Source organism: Lolium rigidum, chromosome 5 (genome assembly GCF_022539505.1).
Source record: "Lolium rigidum isolate FL_2022 chromosome 5, APGP_CSIRO_Lrig_0.1, whole genome shotgun sequence".
Classification (NCBI taxonomy): Eukaryota; Viridiplantae; Streptophyta; class Magnoliopsida; order Poales; family Poaceae; genus Lolium; species Lolium rigidum.
In genome coordinates this window covers 189,887,179-189,910,127 of record NC_061512.1, presented here as the reverse complement: position 1 = coordinate 189,910,127, position 22,949 = coordinate 189,887,179, and the positions used below count along the sequence as shown (strand labels likewise).

The window sequence follows — 22,949 nt, the reverse complement described above, 5'->3', positions numbered from 1 at the left end:
CTAATCCTTGTAGAACAAGGAGCAATCGTAACGGATCAGATCTACTAAATCATGATCAAGCGGGGTGCCGCCCCCACACCTGAGATAGGCGTGAGGACGGCTAGATATGCAAGGGCTGCACTACGTAAGCATGCTTAAACGAAGAACAATGCTAACCCTAACACATCTAATGATAACTACGTTGCTCGCCATCAAAAGCGCTTCGAGTACGAGCAACGCATGAACAACGTGGGGCTTGTGCTGCCTAGATCGCAAGATGCGATCTAGGCAGCATGTCGCTACCTGATAGAAACCCTCGAGACGAAGGAGTTGGCGATGCGCCGAGATTGGTTTGTTTTTGGGGTTGAACGTGAGTTGTTGTTTATTCCATAAACCCTAGGTACATATTTATAGTCCAGCGGACTTTCTAATGTGGTCGTGCACTAAACCGTGCACGAGATAAAATCTAACTTCTAAACCGATATACAATCTATTATATTAAGATACACGGGCTAACTAGCCCAAATTCTCCGTGCGAGGCCGCTTCATAGTTCCTCCATATGTAATCTCCCAAGCCCATCTTGATCGCGGCCCACCTCCTGATTTAGCCAAAATCTGGTGATAACACCACTTCACAAACTCCATGATGGAGAAGCTCGGGCCTCTTCACAGTATTCCATGAAGATGTCACTAGAGCACCAACCACCAAGCCAACTAGCAGGTCACCCTCCAAGATTAACACTCACGGTCTTTCACTTGAAGTAATCGTAATGGAGAACTCAACATTTATGGAAGGATAAAAAAGCAAGAACACCAAGGTTGTTCAAATCTTACACACTCAAATCCCACTAAAGCAATAAATACGATGGAGAAACTAGAGAGGAAAAACAAAGGAGGAAATTAAAAAATGATCCCAAGATCTTGATCCCAAAAGTTCACCTCATTTAGAGGAGGAACTGATTGATGGAGATTGGAGATCTAGATCTCCTCTTTAAAATCCCTCAAGAGATGCACCAATCATATGAGGGAATGGAAAGAAAGCGAGATTTTGAGGTTCAATAATGGAGTAAGAGAGAGAGAGGGGGGATAGGGATAGAGCAAATGGAATGGTTGAACTTACCTCATGAAGGAGGAAGAAGGGCTATTTATAGTCCAAGGGCGAAACTAGCCGTTTGGAGAGTTTGATGCGAGTCTGTCCAGCAGAAACTCAGTAGCACCAGAGCTCTCGCCGAACCAACCAACGCCTAGACCGATGGGCCGATCCTGCAACCGAAATGGATGACCGAAGTATTGGGCAGACCGGCAACACAAACGGCATGCCAGTATGTGCACCGATCCTTTCCGGCTGGTCGGGGCTGCGCCGAAAGAGAAGCCAGTATAGTGGTTTAGTTGGCAATGTCATGACGCATGGCCGGTCATTCCGACAGTGGAACCGGCGTTGCCGATTTGACCACCGGTTTCGCAGAGAAACCCTTAAACAATAATTTCTCGAAAGAACTAAACTTTTAGAGAGTTCCCCAACAATTTTGTTGGAAAGATAACGACGAATAGAACCCCAAAAATTTCAGGAATCATCATAGGATATTTTACACAATTTATAAGTGAAACCTCTCAAACCTAAGAACCGGTAAAAACATCTAAACTCGAAAATGCAATACAAGATGCATACAAACTCCATTTTCGATGAACTAGGGCTTGCTGAAAAGCTAGCAACAAGATCAAGAACCTCACACAGAGAAACACCATGACACAACAAGAATAGGGAATGGACGACAAGATTCAAGCATAAGATACTCTCAAGATACCTAACCCTAATAGACAACACAAACACACATGTATGATGTGTTAGTTCACAAAGCATAGCTGACAAATTTTACCCTACCACAAAATCACATGATCAAAAGTGGTACAATCTTTATGCTTTATGTGTTGACCAATTTGAATTCAATCTTCACTCTTAGTATTGGTCAAGCTTGTATCTCCTCATGCTCTATCATAATATCTTGGGGCACATAATTTTTTTTTTCGTTTGATTAGATCCTCTAAGCCTTAGTCCACCATAGCTTAACTCATGAGACTATCATGACACAGGCTTAGAGAAATATCTTGAATTCATCTCTTGAAATCAAACTCTCAAGATGTTGATCATATAATATTCTTCTTTTGAAATCAATGATCTTGATGCCAATACCAAGATATATCTTTATCGTTATGGCATCCACACTTGGATCCAACACATGGACTAAAATAATTACCTATGAAATATTCCTTCATATAAACTGAAAGAAAACATTAGTTCATAGTGATTGTCATTAATTACCAAAAACACACATATGAGAAATGTACCGTTAGAAAAACCCTTTCCTTTGCTTACCAACATTATCCTTTCTTTTCCTCTGGCTAGAAAGATGTTTTGGTTCGCCACATTGTCTCTTGCCTCCTCATCGGGGTAAAGGCATTATAGTTTGTAGATTTGTTGTAGCAGGTGTTAATTTTATTTTATTACGTTGTTATATGTATTATATGGTTGGTGACAAATGATAAATATGTATAAGCTTAGTAATTTCTCCCTAATTAATGAGACGAACATGGCAACTGAAATTGAGGATCAATAAAAAGCTTATTGCTATTACTTCATTGTACTGATTGATATATATGCACGACAAATATACAACAATTGTTTGCACATGGCGTAGCCATCTAGAGTAGGTGATGATTTATACATTTCTTGATTAAATAATAACATAACAATATCTCAAATCTAATTATACAATTTCCATGTTTCTTGACTCCATACCTACAACTAGGGATTTCCTTTGACCTAAACAATCTCTCCAACAGATGGTATTGATATGTGAGTTTCTTGGCTATCTTATTACAAAAATGACATCCAAAACATTTTGTAATTACTTACACATTTCTTCAATGTGTACGTACGCCAATGGCAACTCAAACATGTGGTCAACCAAACTGGGTGTTTCTTTATTGTACTGAAACTTTCTTTAACGGGTGAAAAATATGTTACGCTTGTTCTCAAACTGGTTATAGGTGGTGATATCTGCTTAAAATGGTATGTGCTTGAGAATTACATAGTTGGTGACAATTGAACAAGGGAAATAGTGGGCTAGCCATGGGGATAGCTGTGCACGTCCTTCCTACCGGGTGATATGCACATTCTATGATATAGAGAGAGCAAACTTTTCTGGAGCACACAGACAACAAAATCTACACGTTATAATTTCACGGCCCCTGACAGCATTTACTATTGAGATTTTCATATGTATGTTTGCAAGTCAAACTTTTTTGCATGATGATTTTGGTATGGACTCGCGTGATGATATTCACTGCATGATTTTTGTTGTTAGGTAGTTACGATTCGTATGGATGTGCCTTTTTATTACATGATGATTTTGGTATGGACTTGCATCATGATTTTCAAATCTATATCCACCTGTTTCGATGATTTAATTCCCTCCACAATGTAGTTATAATTCGTATGTGTGTGGCTTTTTATTGCTTGATGATTTGATATGAACTTGCATGATGATTTTCAAATCTGTATGCCCCCGTTTTGGTGTTGTAATTCCCTCCACAATGTAGTTACGATTCGTATGGATGTAGCTTTTAATTGCATGATGATTTGATATGGACTTGCATGATGATTTTTAAATCCTTATGCACCCGTTTCGACGTTGTAATTCCCCTTCACTTGGGACAGTTCAATAATTTGCAAAGTCACCTCCTCCATGCACAACGATGCAAACCACCATGCCCTCTATATCCAATGGCAGCCACCCTATGCACATCTATCCACATGGCTAGCAAATCCGCGTCCATTGATATAAATCAGCCGTAACTTGCATATATACCATCTCTGGTAGGCCTACATTGGTCGGTAACTTTTGATAAGATTGGTTTACGTATTTCCTTTTCTGAGCACAGCATACGTGTGAAAATTTAAATTGTTGAAGAGAGAACTGCATTATGGTTTCGAGATTTGTTGTATGGTTGGTGACAGTGGGTAATTAGCAGTATACTCCATATGCGTGACAGCTCAAATTGAGGATCAATCAAAAACGATTTACTGTTATGTCATGTTATTGATTGCCATATAGGGTCGACAAATGTAGAGCAGTGGTTTACACGTACGTGTTGTGTCATCTATCTGATGATGTAAATGACCACTCGAAAATGCGGAGGTCAAAAAAAAAAAAAGGCCGCCGATCCGGGGCGTCTGTGTTTGATTCTTGATCAGCGGTCCGTGTTTACTCCTCTAGACTTACGTGAATCACACTCTTGTGCGTCTTCATTGATCTCTCTATGTATCTCCAAGATCTCGCAAATTTATCGGCTGCACTCACTAATTACATGGGCTAATGAGTTATCGCTTGTCTCCGAGCGTCGGCGTCTCTCCGGCGATGGCCTTTTTAAGCTCGTATCTCCTCGCCTTCGCTTCACATCCTTACCTGTAGTTTTCCTCGCTCCCTTGACCCTTCCCTTCCTGTGTGTCGTGCCTAAGCCCAGGCTTAGGCACTAGCTAGTGGTAATCTTTGTCAAGGTAGTGAGAGGCACCTCTCAGGCGGCATGGAGGCCATGGACGTCAACTACACTCCGGCTACGTTCCCCAACGGCTCCGTCCAGAGGGTGAGGCATGCGTCGGTCGGAGTGGCGGTGGTGTCCAGGTACCAGGAGTGCACCAGAAACCACGCGGCATTAATTGGCGGGCACGCCGTCGACGGCTGCAGGAGGTTCTTGCCGTCGCTGCAGTTCAACCCCGCCGACCTGGCCTCGTTCAAGTGCGTCGCCTGCGGCTGCCACCGCAACTTCCACCGCCAAGAGATGGTGGAGGAGGAGTGGCCGGCGCAGCCCCAGGTGGCGCTACTGCCGGCGCCACCCATGGCGGCCAGCGCGCTGCAAGGCCCGCCGCAGCGCGGGGAGGAGACGCCCGGGGACCGGCTGCCCGCGGTCGACGGTGGCGACCCTAAGTCCGACTCCGACGGCTTGGATTACGACGACGAGGGGTTCGTCTCCCCGCCGCAGCTTCTGCAGGCTCCACCAGCGCACCTCACGGCGCCGGTGGCGCAGCAGCCTCCGGCGTACTTCTCCCCGTCGCCGCAGCCGCCCATGTTGCTCTGTCTGAACTCCAGCGCGCCGCCCCCCGGGGCGGCGCAGGGCCAGAGGCTCCCCGTCCAGGTCTCGCCCGTGACGGCACCGCCGGCCTACGTGGGGGCCGCACCGGCGAAGAAGCGGTTGCGCACCAAGCTCAGCGTGGAGGAGAAGAAGCGGATGCAGGAGCTGTCGGAGCTGCTCGAGTGGCGCCTGCAGAAGCACGGCCAGGACATCGTCGACGAATGGTGCCGCGACAACGGGATGAGCAAGGGCGTCTTCAAGGTGTGGATGCACAAGCACAACAACAAGCACAACGCCCGCCGCAGCGCCTCCGCCGCCACCACCCCGACCGCCCCCGCCCCCGCCCCCGGCGCACAGCCACCGCCATCAGCACCCTTCATCCCCTTCGTCACCCCAAGCTCCCCCGCTGTCACCGACACCGCCACCGACTTCAACATTGACGGTACCGCCATCCTCCGCTGTCACCGCTAAACCCACCTACACGGCTACACCGCCGTCCACCAAGTGAACTGAACATCGTCGCCGCAGTCCGCCTAATAAACTAGAGAGAGAGAGAGAGAAAATGATAAGAGGGAGAGAAAGAAAAAACAAGTAGCTTCGAGCGATCGTTCCATTTCGTTTCTTTATTAGTATTTCGATCCATCTATGAAAGAAAATAAGTACTTCCTCGGTCCATTAAAAAAGACGGAGATGACCAAATTCCGACATAAATTATTTGGCTTTCCTGACGTGAATTCTTGATGTGTTCAAGTTCCCAATTTCTATTACGTGCCAGGGCATCCACCGCTGTGTCTTCCGGAGTGCTTCCCTCTCCTCACCGTCAGATGGCCATCGTGCGGTTCACTCGGGATATTAAAGACACACCGGATCCTCTCCTTCCCAAAATCCTCGTTTCCCTCTATCTCTTCCCCGCATGCTCCTCTTAAATCATCTCCAGCCGCGTCCCCCATTGGGGGACACTGGACACTTAATCTCTCCTAGTCGCGCGCTCCACAGGTCGCTTCGTCCGGACGTGTCCCAAATATTGTCCGGCGTCCCTAGCCATCCCCTGTGTATAGAGGCTCTATCAGGGACATCGGACACGATTTTTACACTTGCTTTTTATTTGGAGACCGCGTTTGGGGACGTGGTTAGGCACTAGTAAAATATGGGTCTTCAATGACGGTATTATACTGATGGTTTGGAAATCCGTCAGCGGTTGTCTTTTTCTATGACGATAGGGCGTTTTCGTATCACAGATGGTGATTCGGCCCGAAAAATAGTGACGGGCGAGGTCTAAACATCAGCGATTGTGCAGAAATGAGCGTCTCGGGTTGTTGGCGGCCCAAGGCCTATTCCTGGAAAGTTCAGCACCGCCCACAACTAGCTAGCAAGCACGGCGACGCAAGGTAGATCCATTGCCACCTGTGGCCCGTACAACTTCACCGTACTCCTCCACGACGTCTGCGGGTCTCCCCTCCATCCCGTATATTGCCGCCGCCGGCACCCGAGCGGATCCATCACGGTCGTCCACCATTGCTTGCACCTCACCACATTCTCCAGCATCGAGCCTTCTCCGAATAACCACTTCTTCAGGCCGGCAGGTTGCAGCCACGGTAAGGCTCTGGCCTCTTTCTCTTTTTTGGCTGGGTGCATCCGTACTGCCATTAGGATGTTGCATTGTTGGAGAGGCTGGGTGTAATTGGTATCTTCTGATTTTAATATATTACTGGTACATCCGTCCTAAAATAATTATCTCCGTGTAATGTGAAATTTTAGAATGCTCTCGAAGTATTTTTTGGACAATTTTCTGAAATTTGAAGCCTCCGAATATTGTGCAGATTAGTGTCACTTGATGGATAGAACATGGGTGAGACATGGTTCGCGTTTTTCGATAGAATACGTGGAAGGTCGGATTGGATTTATAAACTTTGTTCGAGATAGATTCTATGAGAACGATAAAATACTCAGCCCATGTACAGAGTGTTTGAATCTCAAGTATAGTACTCAAATTCATGTGCACTGTCACTTGTTCCTAAGGGGCATGGATCCTACTTACCAGAGGTGGGTACATCACGGAGAGCCCTCTAATGCAGTTGTTATTGTACATGGTAACGAGTTGCCTGAAAATCATGAAGCGGTGAATATTTTAGAGGACTTTGATGTAGGGGTTATAGAACATCCTGTGGTGCCTGATGATGGAAGTGTAAATCATGCACTGGAATTTGATACGAAAAGTATTGAATATCCTGTCGAGCGGCCTGACAATAATCCTGATCATGGATTGGTGAATCATGCAGTGGACTTTGATGCAAATGCGATTGAGCATCCTGCCGAGGTGCCTGTCAACAATGATGCTTATCATGGAGAGGTGAATCAAACAGAGGGATTTGCTGCTAGTGTCATTGAACATCCTCTCGACGTGCCTGACAATGATGCTGATAGTGGAGGGGCGAATCATGCAGAGGAATTTCTTGCATATGTTATGGAACATACTGCCGAGGTGCCTGTCAATGATGCTGATCGGTGTGATGCATTTTTTGCAGACCTACAAACTGCAACTGTCTATCAGGGACATAATCTATACTGCATTAACGCTTACCCAGCTCTGAGTAATCATTCAGGGCGTACGACAAGAGGATATGCTTCTTTTGTTCACTCCAACAAGAATGGTGTTTCAAATCATCCAAAAGACCAAATTGCAGCAATAATTGAGTTAGCTCTACATTTACCAGAAGAAGAGGCGATGCTCCAAGCTCCTCTCCAATATAGGTGGATGTTCCCAATCGAGAAGCGGTTGTATGCTATAAAGCATGGTGTCAGGAAAAGTATAGAACTTTTTGGGCATGGAGTTAATTGTACTTCTGGATACGATTATGGATATTTTAAAGGTGAAATTGATGAAATAGTGTGGTTTGTGTTGAACAGCTATGATGAAGTTGAGCAATAAAGAGAGTATGTCACTAGTAGGAAAAACCTCATTAGTGGCGCACCAAAAGTGGATTCTGTGGCGCATGGGAGGTGCGCCACAGAAACGTCGCCACAAAAATAAGGTTTATGTGGCGCACCGGCCCATGCGCCACAGAATTAAGGTTTACGTGGCGCACGTGTTCTTAGGTGCGCCACGGAAAGCGTGCGCCACAGAATTGGTTTTCGGTGCGCCACCGAATTTGCTTGTATTATACACGATTTTGTTACTGCCTGCTATACACATGCGGTTTATAGACAGCAATATACGGATATACGAGGTTATATACAGCAACATTCAGATATAATATAAATATCATGTACATTGCACGAGATATAACATAGACATCATCATCACATTACTTAGAGCCCGATCGAGATACATATATAGTGGCAAGTGTCAAATGTTTTGCATACAACTCTTAATTCGTACAAAATTCACAATTTCGAGATACAAAGTAGTCTTCATCCGGTTCCTCCTTTGCTCCCTCATCTCTACCCACCAGGCTTGCTTGCATCGGGGTCCTTCATCCAGTTCCTACTATGATGAAAATGGAAGAAAGTGAGACCAACAAGTCCGATGCACAAGAGAAATGGAATAAATGCCTCATACATTGTTGGTCAACACAAATATTAACATTCAGGGACGGTGTAAGTGAGACCAAGTCCGATGCACAAAAGATTGATATTTGTGCTATCTTACCGAGCTCACTTACGCCGCCCCGAGTGTACGGTGACCAAACATTTTAATCATCGGCATTTTGAAAATCTCAAAGCAAATGGAATGACAAAATGGAATAAGTGCCTCATACATTGTTGGTCAACACAAATACTATGGTCGAAACCATAGTTGCGGTATACACCGCGAGTATACTTTGCAGAAGGGCCCCCTTTCCCCGGCCGCCGTTCCGTGAACGGGTGCTTGACGACACAACGACGCCGATCTGCCTCTCCGGCGCGAGAACCACGACGGTCCCTCGCCGTCCGGTGAACGAGTCCTTGATGCAAAGACCGTGCCGGCCTGCCCAGCATTATGCCGGGCCGTGTTGCCGCGCTTCGAGGCCGTGTGTCCCGCGCCTGCCGTCGTTCGCCTTCTTGCCCGGTGAACCAATAGACTGATCGTTGGAATAAGGAAACCGATGACGGCCGGTCGCAAGATTAAATTGCGATCGGCCGTCATCGGCTTCCTTATTCCAACGATTAGTCTATTCGTTCACCGGGCAAAAAGGCGAAGAGTGCAAGGTGCCTGAGACACGGTCTGAAGCACGGCAACAGGGGTCGGCATGATGCTAGGGAGGCGGACACCGTCTTTGCATTAAGGACTCGTTCACGTACTGGACGGCGAGAGAAGAAAAGTGGTGATGCACCGGAGAGGCAGGTCGGTGTTGTTGTCTCGTCAAAGACTCGTTCACACGAACGGCGGCCGGGGAAAGGGGGGCCCGTCTACAAAGTATATTGCGGCGTATAGGTGACCAAACATTCTAATCATCGGCACTAAAATGGAAGAAAGAGCCAAGTGGTATCTCAACTAGATATCATATGCCTCATACTTTGTTGGTCGAAAGAAATATTAACATTCCGGGATGGGGTCGGTGAGGCCGGGTAGAATGCCCAAGAGATTGATATTTGTGCCATCGCACCAGGCTCACTGGCCCCACCCCGGAGTGTACAAGTGACCAAACAATTTAATCATCGGCACTAAAATGGAAGAAAGGCCAATGCAATTAAGAAGTAGCTAGTATGAACTAAATGGAATGCCTCATACTTTGTTGGTCGAAACAAATATTAACATCCGGGGATGGAGTAAGTGAGGCCGGGTAGGATGCACAAAATATTGATATTTGTGCCATCACACCAGGCTCACTTGCTCCACCCCGAGTGTACTAGTGATCGACCAACCATCTAATCATCGGCAAGTACAAAAACACCAACAAACCGAGCAACCATGGTGACATAAGTCAAGATGATCAAACACACATAGCATGCATGGAGCGAGATGCTCCAAAGGGATTATTCATCACTTGGTATATAGACCAAGTGATGCTGGCAAAGAGAGGCCAATCAAGAACCAAGTAAATCCAGTAAGTGATTGATATGCCTAAACAAGCAACAACACATAGCATATCCCGACTAACCGAGATGAGACAAGTCTTGGTAGCCAACTGAATCACCTAGCACCACCTAGCCTTTTAAAACCATCGAAACTGAGTCCTTTTTCTTCAAAGGATACCACGGTGGCATTCATTTACATGATCCCCTACTGTGGATATCTCTATTTTCATCAAAGCCAACAAGAAAAGGATACCACAGTGCCATTCATTTACATGATTCCCTAATGTGAATATCTCTATTTTAGTATACCATCATAAGCATTCCATTTAAATCACACATTTTAGTATCAGTTCTTATCCAAGTTTTTGCCTCGACCTTTGCATCATTGGCTGAGCCAAGACATCAAGCATCCGGCCAGGGAGCATTCTTTCTTTTTAGGGAACTATATGAACTATATGCACATGATCCAGTAAGCATCCCCACTAATCAGAGCATTATAAGCATAGTAGCATACCATAAGCTCACAAGAATCCATCAAGTAAATTTTCACAAGGATACCACAGTAGCATAGTAGCACACCATAAGCTCACAAGAATCCATCATTTTCTTCACAAGGATACCACAGTAGCATACCATAGTAGCATTTCATGCATTTAAATGAACCAGTAGCATCAAAACCAACCAAATGTCCAACTAGCAAGCAATACCAAGTGAGCAAGTCTTCATTACCTTGTACAGGTTCGAGACATGGATTTATTTCCAACAAAAGATGGAAATCAAATTAACATCATTGAATTAAATTGAATCATTACCATCACATGGTTCATCAATAACAAGTGGCGATAAACCTCCACAAACCACGGGTACATATGATCCTGTAAGCCACACATGCATAGCAAGTGATATAAGTTGACAATAACCAACACCAATATGTAGTAGCAGCATAGAAGTGTCACTGATATAGAACACTCCAATAAGCATCACTAGCTCACCAGTTAATGGTAAGCAAGTACAGAGAATTGCTTAAGACAAGCAATGCATCCAGAGCAGCAGCAGCACAACCTAGCATCCAGAGCAGCAGCAGCACAACCTAGCAGCAGCACAATGGAAACTAGCAGCAATGCATCCAGAGCAACAACATCAATGCATCCAGAGCAACAGCAATGCATCCAGAGCAGCAGCAGCACAACCTAGAAGCACGAGCATTTCGTCGAGCACTTTGTGCTCGCGCGGGAGAGGAAGAGGGAGGGGAGGGGAGAGAGTTCACCGACGATAGGGGTGGAGGAGGAGGTTGACGACGACGGCAACGGTGGAGGAGGAGGAGGACGCGGCGGCTCCTCCACCTTCACGCGACGGTGGCCCCTCCTCGCGACGGCCCCTCCTCGCCGTAGCGGCAGCTTGTGCTGCAGGTGGCGGGGATGGGAGGACCGTGGCGGCATGCGGCCCTCACGGAGGAAGGCGGCGGCGACGGCGATGGTGAAGACCATGGCGGCGCGCGGCGGATCGGAGGAGAGGGGAGAGGGGAGAGGGGAGGGGAGAGGCCGGGGAGAGGTGAACAGGCGGGGGAGGGCACGAGCGAGATGATATAAGTTACCTTAATTCTGTGGCGCACCCGAGCAAGTGCGCCACAGAATCAACTACTTACGTGGCGCACCGAAGCACGTGCGCCACAGAAAGAGTTATTTCTGTGGCACAGCACGCCATGTGCGCCACAGAAATACCTACACTAATAATTGGTGGTGGCAGGATGTGGGCCCCATACAATTTCTGTGGCGCAATGTTCAGCAGTGCGCCACAAAATTAAGCTATTTCTGTGGCGCACCAAGCATGGTGCGCCACAAAATAACATTCTGTGGCGCATTTTCAGTGGTGCGCCACAGAACTAAGCTCTTCCTATAAGGGTTTTCCTACTAGTGTGTTATTCACATCTATTACTTGCGTACCTTCGAACATGCTTATCTACATGTTGACTTATTTTCCAATTTTGGCAGAATGTTCAGACAAGAGTTGGAGCAAGGAGGGGTGTCAGACATTCAAAAAATGATGGCTATAGGGTTTGCATCATGGTTCATATGCTATGTTAGGTTTTATTCTCACGTTGTAAGAACTCTTGGAACAGAGGTTTTATCAGCAGATGGTGATATATTTCTTTGCTTGTGTTTTGGAAAATACTGAAGATTAAGAATGGCAATATGGTAGATGATGATCTCTTCGCGTTGGCATGTGGTCCTGATCACAGAATCACGAAATACTCAGCATGTATAGTGAATGGGGTTCGATTTTGCACGCCTGTAAGGGGTGCGAATAAGAAGCAAGAGAACGGTGGAATCATGATAGCAAGCACATATGGCGAAGATGAAGACTTGATTGCTTGCCATGGATCCCTGAAAGAGATTATTATGTTACAGTACCATGGTGACAGGTCTGTGGTTTTGTTTAGATGTGCCTGGCTTACACCGGAGGAGAAAATTGCTCCCAAAAATAACACATCTTCGAAAAACACACCAGCAAGAAGTCGATGGACCAAGGACGCACACTTCTATTCTTGTAGACAGTGTTGGGCCTCCGAGTGCAAAGATTTGTAGAAAAACAGCAAGGTTCCCTTAAGTGGATCACCCAAGGTTTATCGAACTCAGAGAGGTAGAGGTCAAAGATATCCCTCTCAAGCAACCCTGCAATTATGATACAAGAATTCTCTTGTGTCCCCAACACACCCAATACACTTGTCAGTTGTATAGGTGCACTAGTTCGGCGAAGAGATAGTGAAATACAAGTAATATGGATGATTGTAAGTGGTAACTGCAATCTGAAATAAAAAATGGCAGCAAGCAAACATGTACCAGAACTGGTTGTAAGCGGTGTTTCAATGCTTAGAAACAAGGCATAGGGATCGTACTTTCACTAGTGGACACTCTCAACAATGATATCATAATTGAATACATAAATATTATCTCTTCACTATGCTACTCTGAACCACTCTCCGGTTGGATAACAAACACAAAATTTACCGCACAGGGCTGCATAAGCACTCCTTAAAGTTCGCGTTCCCAATCTATGTACGCCCCACACCATCACTTTGAGCATACAAAGATGTTACTAACAAGACTCCACAATTCATAAGTATTGAGACACACACGGTATGCACACCATCACCTTCACACCGTGGGACCCCCCAGAGATCACATAATAAAACCACTTGAGTGGCATAATAGTTGAAGAATAACATCTACTTATTCAACTAGATTACAAAGCAAATGATCACATAAAGATGATACCATGGGAGAGAAAGATAGACCACATAGCTACGGGTAATGCCCTCAGCCTCGGGCGGAAACTACTTCCTCCTCATCATGGGAGTCAGCAACAACAATGAAGATGGCGGTGGAGTCGATGGAGATGTCCCCGGGGGAAATTCCCCGTCCCGGCGGGGTGCCAGAACAGAGACTTCTATCTCAAACTTGTATGCGATGGCGGCGGAGCTACGGAACTTTTCGTGGACGGAGGCTGGATGATTTAGGGTTTTCGCGTCGGGAGGCATCTTATAGGCTGAAGGACAAGGTCGATGGGCGCAAGGGGGGCACCACGCCACCCCTAGGTGCGGCCAGGGGCTGGGCAGCGCCAAGGGCAGGTGTGGTCGTGAAAGAGCAAAGTCTATACTCCGTGTTTTGTGTGCTTGATAACAACACTTGAATGAATCTCACCGTGTACAAAGATTGTCTTTGATAGATTTGCAAGTGCACGGTGACCTCGCTGAACACATCATGATCGGAGGACTGAAGCATAGCTTATAGCTTTTCTGGTTTTGTGTGTGCATCGCGAGGTAACATGGATGGAGAGGAAAAGAGGACACTGCATGACCGGTACTACCGGTACCATTAGTGGTAGTACCGCTACCCCTACTGGTACCGCCCTGCAGTACCGCTCTGGAAAAATCGCTCTGAAAAACTTACAGAGAGGGTTACGGTACCTCTTCGGTACCATGGGCGGTAGTACCGCTTTGGTACCGGTTTGGTACCGTAACTCTGGCCAGAAACTTACAAAGACCATTGCGGTACCAAAGAGGTACCGCAAGCGGTACTACCGCTATAAGTCCACGTGGTTGCATCTGTGAGGTATTTCGAGTCCAGAGCGGTACTACCGCTTGCCAAAGTGGTAGTACCGGTCGCGCGGAGACAACACATAACGGTTGGATTTTGGGGGCCCCTATATAAAGGCCCCTTCTTCCCCAGCTCGTTTTGATCTCTTCTCTCTCTCTCCTCCGTTGTTGCTGAGCTTAAACCTTGAGGATCTCCCCACCCATCCAACCAATCTTGCCCAAACTTTGAGGAGTGGTGGAGGAGGCCCCGATCTATAGTTCTACCAAGAGAGATTTCACAAATTTGTGCTAGTCACTACTAGGAAAAGGCCTATAGCTGCACCGTGTACCGCCGGCGCACTATTTTTTTGGTGCGCCAGCGATATTTACCACCGGCGCATCACTTATTCGGTGCGCCAGCTATATGTGGTTACCGCCGGCGGAGCTTTATTTTTTGTTCGCCTGTGATAAGAGCATGCCTGGTTACGGACTATGCGGCCACATACCACCAGATCCACTTTCTGCTCCGCCGGCGTACCAATATTCTGCTACGCCGGCAGTGTACTGTGCAGATCCACTTTCTCTCTCATTCTTTTCCCCAACCTACCCTACCACCGTACTGTAACAGACTACCTTGCGACAGCCTAGCGCGGCCTCTCTCTCTCCCACAACATCACCCGGCCTCTGCGCCGCCGCTCGCCCTTCTTGCACCTCGCCGGCCAGTCTAGCGTCGCAGCCCGCCGCCGCAGCTCTTGCTCCTCACCCTCCATCCCTGGCTGACTCCCTCAGCTATGGCACATATCTGTTCCTGCTGCCGCTGGATTTTCGCAAACTAGGATGCAGCCCTTCCTCCGGCCGGAGTCCACGATGATGGGCCCTGGCCTCGCGCGGTGCGGCTTACATCCGGATGAGCTTTGCCGTAGATTCACAGGTCGCAGGCGCCACTGCTCGTCCACCACACACATGAGAGAAACACTCTCGATCCCCTCTCCCCCTACTGCCTCCTCCCTTCCCTCCTGTCCGGCCACCAAAATCCTCTACCGCCGCCTCTCTCCCTTCCCTCCTGGCCGGCCAGCCCACCCCAACGCGGCCACCAAATCCCCTACCACCGGCCACGGACCAGCGCTGCCATGCCCGTCGGGATCGGCGCAGAGACGGTGCCTCTCCCGGTGAAGCGCGGGCATCCTTGGGGAGTGCCCCGGCGACGACGTCCCGGTCGTCCACCTCGAGCTCAGCTCCCTCGCCTCCGTGCAGAGCAACTACTCCGGACCACTTCCTCTGTTGGGGCCGATGGCGGAGGCCAGAGACGTCGAGCATGCCGCGGTCCTAGTCGAGCATGCCGCGGTCCTCGTCGGGCACGCATACGGCACGGCGGTGCGGGCGGACGGCGAGCACCCGATTGCTTTTTCTTTTTCTTGTTAAGGTGTTCTCTGTAAATTTGCATGGCTAGATGTAATTTTTTTTAAGTGCTCTATAATGAAATGGTTGAGGTGGGTGTGACGTGTGTGCTTCTCAACCGACGGAGCACCGCCCGGTTTCTTTTTTTTTAAATCCCGGGATGACATATCCCTGGCGAACCACATGTGTTCGCCAGTAACACTTTTAACTATCGCCGTCGTACGAGTCAGTGCGCTAGCACTATGCTAGTACCACCGGCCCGTTCCTACTGACGGGCACACATGCGCCGGCAGTACCTAATTTTAGTTCGCCAGCAGTAACGTTTTTCCTTGTAGTGAGTCCTTTGTGGATCTTGGAGTTAGGGTTCCTATGGTGGGATCTTGGAGGAAGTGCTCCTATGGAGGCTAGCTTGGAGTTGTGCTAGCCCCATAGGGTGTTGGGAGCCTCCGGTGTTGTGGACCTCGCCCCAACCTTGTCAAGGAACCACCGCCTGGATCGGTGCCTTAGTGGAGAAGGGGGAGCCCTTTTGTGGAGCTATCTCGAGGAAGAAGGTGAGGCCTTCCTTCGTGGTGTGGTCTCCTAGCCTCTTGTGTGAGGCTAGCACCTCCTCAACGCAGGCGTACTCCCTTTTGTGGGAGGAACTGCGCGAAACAAACCTCGCCTTGTCTCCGCGCCCCCCGGTTGTCCCGCTCCCTAACTTTGTTATTATGCTTGGTTCCTTTTCTTGTTGAACTAGCCTAGGATCATACTAGGAACATCTCCACCACTAAAGCTATCACCTTTACCTTCTGCATCGCCAAATCTGAAAAAGACTTAAAATTTGTGTAGCGTCCATTCACCCCCCCTCTTATTCGCTATCCGTTCAGGCCGCCTCCTGGCCCTCCTTCGTCTGCCCTCTAGACTCCGCTTCGTTACGGTAAAATAGGAACTTCGGCTTTTGTTTCTCCAATTCCGAGAATATTTTCTGTACAACTTTTCTGAAATACAAAATAGCAGAAAATAGGGAACTGACACTGTGGCATCGATCTTGTCAATAGGTTAGTTCCAGAAAATGCATAAAAGTGCCACGAAGTGTAAACAAAACATATAGAAATCAGTGTAAAACAAGCATGGAGCATCAAAAATTATAGATATGTTTGCAACGTATCAGCATCCCCAAGCTTAACTCCTGCTCGTCCTCGAGTAGGTAAGTAATAACAAAAATTATTTTTGAGGTGACATGCACCCAACACAATCTTGTTCAAGTTATGGTAAAAGCATTGTAAGCTGGAATCAACGTACTCTAAACATAGGCATGATAGATATAACTCTAACGATAGAACTTAGCAACTATGTTACAACATGACAAGTAACTCAAACAAAAGATCATAAATAATTGTGCACTGAAAGCAACTGTTTGTTTTTTAGCATAGAGCAAACATAGAAAAGTGGTATTCAGTATGTCCTTTATGGAGTAGCAAAACATAAATGCCAGGACATCTTTAAAGTTCAAAGGGTGACTAGATACAAGTAATTTGAGAACAAGCAATAACATAATCATGAATCAATAATAAATTCTCGGACTATGCACATTATACTCAAAATGACAACTAAGCGCTCTTAATTGGTGCATAAACTAAGAAGATGACGACTCATCATAATAGTAAAAGAAAGGCCCTGCGTAGAGGGAAGCAAGATTACTCATGTGCTAAAGCTTTTTATTTGAATGCAATAGAGGTGTTGAAAATATATTTTGAGAGGTATGCATGTCTATGTCAATGAATGGCATCAAATGATCTATAATCCTTTCATGTTTAATGGCTTCAAGAGCGGCTCCCATAGAGAGAACAATAAAGTTCCTCTTCTCCTTTGTTTGAACAAGCTAGGTTCATGATTTCTCAAGTACAGAGTGTTAGGAGATTTAGATTATTGGTTCAATTTATATTTAGTGGGTGGGCACCCGCGCCTGCTCTTTTGCAAACTTAAGGACTAAAGGAGAAGAGGAACTTTATTATTGGTTCAATCCATAATAAACATGAAAACGATGATAAAGCATTCAACACTTCCTCATGAGCTAAAACAAAACACAAAATAGTTAATAATCTTTGAAGGTTTAAAGGTAGCACACAAGAAATTCACTTTGGAGTGGCCATGAAATACCACATATAGGTATGTATGGTGGAAACAATTGGCAAACTTCGGTTTTTGGTAGTTGGATGCATGAGTAGAGTTCATATTCAGTACGGGCGAAGGCTAGCAAACGACTGGGAGCGACCAACTAAGAGAGCAATAATGGCCATAATCATGCATAGCGACAAAACATTATTAATCAAAGCATAAAGCGATATTGCAAGTCAAAAACTAAATGATCATAGAGGCTTTTAGGTGACTGGTTTGTAGTCATAACATGATGTAAACATGTGCCAAGTCAACCCAATAAAGCATCAAAGGAGAATACCACAATATTATGCTTTTATGATGGAAACAACACATGATTCTTTCAATGGCACATTAAGCACTCTCAGATATTTAAGATAAGTCATCCTACAACAATAACTACTAAGCATATGATTAAAATAACATCCAACATGACATGCCAAAGTCTGTGCCACAGTCTAAACAAGCTTCTTTTGCATCACAATAAGCATGAAACATTTTACTCGTCTCCAACACCAATCAATTTATTTGAAAAAATCTCATAGATAATAATCAATAATGAAGAGAGAGCTAATCATTCCTAACTAAAGAAATCTAACAAGCTCTGAACAACATACAAGTGGAAAACAAGAGCTAAACGCAGTACTAGCAAAAGAGAACACTCGCGGAACAATAAGAGTGAAAACTAGAGTGTTCTATGCAATGAAAGCAGAATGTGTCTCTCTCCCACACAAGAATGCTAGGATCTAACTATATGCTAAAGAAAATTAAACTAAAGAAAACTAAAAACAAAAATAAAGAAGCTCCAAGAACAACACATAGCATATGAAACAATGAAAATATAGCGTCTAGAAAAATGACCTAATGTTTTGTTGATGAAGAGAGGATGCCTTAGGCATCCCCAAGCTTTGATGGTTGTACCTCTTGGATATCTTTTGGGGTGAAATGGGCATCCCCAAGCTTGAGCTTTTGTCCATACTTCGTCTCATTACATCATTCTTCTCTCCCTACACTTGAAAACTTCCTTCATACAAAACTTCACACAATTCTTATTACCAACATTAGTGCAATCAAAATAACAAATCCACTTGGGTTCAGTTCTAACATATGTAAAACATCCATTAAAACATTAGATACGATAGCAAATTCATAAAAAAGATCTTTCTCTCAAAAGAATTCAAAAATAAAGAGATTAAGAGGCAAATGCAAATAGTGGCAGAAATCTGTCAAAACAGAACAACAGGCAAAGATCATTTTTTAGAAAATCTTCTGTTGCTCAAATATAAAAGTGCAAAACTAACTAAAGTTACATAATAACCTGGGGTATATGCTCAAAAAAATTCAGCTCAAAATTACGTCCTGTCTGGGAATACGAATGTTTTTTTGGTGACAGCACAAAATCTGTTTCAGGACAGCAACTTCCCCAAATCTTACTTTCTTCCTTTTAGAGGCTATTCTTGGGATAAAAACAAAATAAAAATGGTAAGGAGAGGTTTTTAAAGAGGTACTAACTTACAAGTCTCAACAAAATAAAATTTACATAAATAAAGCATGGGTGATTTCCCAAGAGTGCTTTTCTTTAACGCCTTTGAGCTGGGCGCAGTAGTTTGAGAAGATGCTCACATAAGAAATATGAATTGAACTAAAAGAGAGCATCAAGAAGAAAATATAAAAAAAACTTTAAGTCTAAACCACTTCCTATGAAAAATAATCGTGTAAAGAAACAAGTCATGGAAGCACAAAGCAACAAGCATAGGAAAGCAAAACAAGTGCAACTTCAAAATTTTCAACATAAAGAGGTGAAACTTAATATTGTTGAGATACATAAAGCCATGTTTACCTCTCTCATAATAACTTCCAGTAGCATCATGAATAAAATTAACAATATAACTATCACATAATACATTCTTATAATGAGTCGCATGCATAAAATAATTATCACTCCCCACATAAGCATAGTCATTCTTATTAATTGTAGTGGGAGCAAATTCAACAAAATAGCTATCATTATTATTCTCATCACCATAATCATCAAATATAGGAGGCATATTATAATCACAAATAATTTTCTCCTCAATAGTAGGTGGACTGAAATTATCATATTCATCATTGTAATCATCATATATTGGAGATATAGTATCATCATAAGCAATAGAATAGTTATCTTCCAAAGTGTGTTCATTTGTAAGCATATCATCATTGGAAGGAACATGGATAGTACTCATAGTACAACAATTACTAACAACATCATTTCAGAATTGGTACCAAAGAGATTTTCAACAATATCAAAAGTAATGTGCTTTTTCCAATCATGATCACTACTATAGGTAACAGGCATAGGCTCATAATCGAGTTCAGACTCATCAGCGAAAACTAAAATAGGAGCAACATGTTTAGGGGAAAATATCGTTCCCTCTCTCCTTTTACTCTTCTTCTTCTTCTTCTTCTCTTTAAGTGGGAGATGCTTGAAAGGGAACTTATCCACATACCCTGGTTTATTGCCAGAAACAATAGAAGAAATTTTGGAGGATTCCTTCTTTTCATTGATAAGAGCAAAACACATATTAGTCCTGTCATATTTTGTTAAAGTTTCATCTTTTACAATATTTTGTATGTAAGTATTTGCGTGGCAATTATCAACACAATAAAGATGACATCCATACAGGATGCTATTCATATCAAAAGCACTCATATCTACCAAAGAAGTTTACCTTGATAACTCTTCATACCCCAAAAATAATCTAAGTTCATCATGCTGATTAGGAGTGATCATGTGATCATAATAAAAACTTGCAATACTCATTGTATTCGAAAGGCTATTATCATAGCCTGAGCATTGAAAATTGAAATGACCTACTTCATCACAAAGTTCAAAAACAAAAGGGTAGAGGGCACAAAGTTTTTTACCAAGATCATTTAAAGCCCTAGCCCACATTCTAGTTTTTTCATTCCTGTGATGGATAAAATATTCTTCTTCGATTTGGTTCTTTTCACAAGTTCTAAGTGCTCAACAAAAAATAACATGCTTATAAGAAATAATACTTTCAGAAGTTTGAGCATGTGTATTGCAATCATTAACAACAGTTTCATTTTTCATGCAAGTGTCTTTATAAGGTTCATGATACATGTCCCAATTTCCTTTAGGAACATTAATATGATAAGCAAAAGCTCTACAGTAATCAACAATAATTTTAGGATCAAGACCATATTTAGCACTAAGCTCTTGAAAATCAGCAGTTTCAGCGACTTAATGCAATCATACTCATAGTTTATACTTGATTCTTTACCTTTGTCATTATCCCAATCTTCGGTTTTTCTTTGAATTGCTACCAGAATATCCCACTTAGTTTCAACCTTCAGGGGCCGAAACAACCCGGTGTCGACATGCATTTGTATCTCGGGCTGCTGAAAGAGGAGTTAGACACGTTGTGGAAGACGCCACCCCGTACGTGGGACGCCTACACTAGAACTTATTTCGATATGAGAGCCGCGTTGATCACGATGGTCACGGACTATCCTGGTTATGCATATGTATCTGCCCAGGTCGGCCACGGATTCTGCGGCTGTGTGAAGTGCATGGACTTGACCCCGCATCTACAGCTACCAAGGGATCCCGGGTCCTCGAAAATCGTGTACCCAGGTGCTCGAAGGTGGCTTCGCTTGGATCACCCGTGGAGAAAACGCGGTGATCTTTTCAATGGTAAAGATGAGCCCGATGGACCCCCGCGCCCGAGGAGCGGCGCAGAAATCGACGATCTTCTGAAAAATTGGAAGGAGTTGACGTGGGCATAACCCTTCGGGTACTCGACATTGCCATACCCATTGCAAACTATGAAGATGGACCAGCACAAGGACTCGACAAGCTGGACCTGCACGCGCCTCAACTTGGACTACAAGGAAAGAAGACTCCAATATGAATTCTACTAGGACTCTTGTAAACCCTAGCTTGGCTGATATATAAAGCCAGGCAGGGGCACCCCTTCGGACACGCATAATCACAAACATAATTATAGAGGCGACACGCCTAGAAACCGCAACCCGCGGATTAGAACTAGACTAGATCCAACTACTCCGCCTATGGCGGCCCCCTGTACCCATATATTCATATACTGGATTGCTAGCAGGACGTAGCGATCCTCCACTGCGGGGACGTGAACCTGGGTACGTCGTGTACCGCCTCGCTCCCGGAACTTCCGTCGTCGCCTTTCTCTAAAACCCAAGCCCCTCATGGTGGGCATTGTCGAGGAACCGCCTCGTCAGGAGTGCCCAGCGCCGGGAAAGAAGCGACAGAAGCCAGAGCCGCTGCTCGGTGTATGGAAAGCGAGGTCTGTTTTCCACGACTTGGAGTACTGGAAGGTCCTCCACACGGCCCACAGCCTCGATGTCATGCACATTACGAAGAACGTTACCGAGAGTCTGCTTGACACTCTTTGCAACTCAGAAAATTCCAAGGATGGACCGAAAGCAAGATACGATCTGAAACATTTTGGCATCAAGAAAGATCTTTAAGCCCCCGATACTGATGATGACACCGACGGTGATGATGATGATGATCAAACGGAAGGGACTCAACGACTCCGCAAAAGGGCTAAGAAGAACGCAGTGCTGCTTCCCACTGCCTGCTTCACAACGAGTCCAGAGGAGCTCGAGCAGTTTTCAGGTGCCTCCTAGGAGTGAATGTTCCTCACGGTTACTCGGGGAATATAAGCAGATATCTGGACGTAGCGAAGAAGAGGTTCACCGGGATGAAGTCTCACGATTTCCACGTGCTCATGACGCACATACTTCCCGTTGCGATCCGAGGGATAATGGACGAACACATCCATGATACGATGTTTGGCCTTTGGAACTTTTTTGACGTTATCACCAGGAAGTCGATCGGCGTGAGGCAGCTCAAGATGCTACAGGATGAGATCGTGGTGATACTATGTGAGCTCGAGATTTACTTCCCGCACGCATTCTGTAATATATGAATCCATCTCCTTCTTCGTGTCGTTGATGACATTTGGCAGCTCGGCCCGACGTTCCTCCACAACATGATGCCTTTCGAAAGGCAAAACGGTGTCATGAAAGGATACGTTCGCAACAGGGCCCGTCCAGACGCAAGCATGGCCAAGGGGTTTCTAACCTACGAGTGCATCTCCTTCTACCAGAATTATCTAAGCACCGAGGACGACGAGGATCATGTTAGTCTACCCCCCAGGACGCACCTCGGCAGGCTCGCTGGAGTCGA

At 45.3% G+C, this 22,949-nt stretch overlaps 1 protein-coding gene across 1 annotated transcript; it reads left to right on the top strand.

Annotated features, from left to right (window-relative positions):
• The first annotated feature begins 4,563 nt into the window (after positions 1-4,563).
• On the top strand, positions 4,564-5,580 carry LOC124656877 (zinc-finger homeodomain protein 9-like). Its single transcript, XM_047195537.1, has one exon. It carries the CDS (start codon positions 4,564-4,566, stop codon positions 5,578-5,580), a length of 1,017 nt encoding a protein of 338 aa, XP_047051493.1.
• The last annotated feature ends 17,369 nt before the right edge of the window (positions 5,581-22,949 follow it).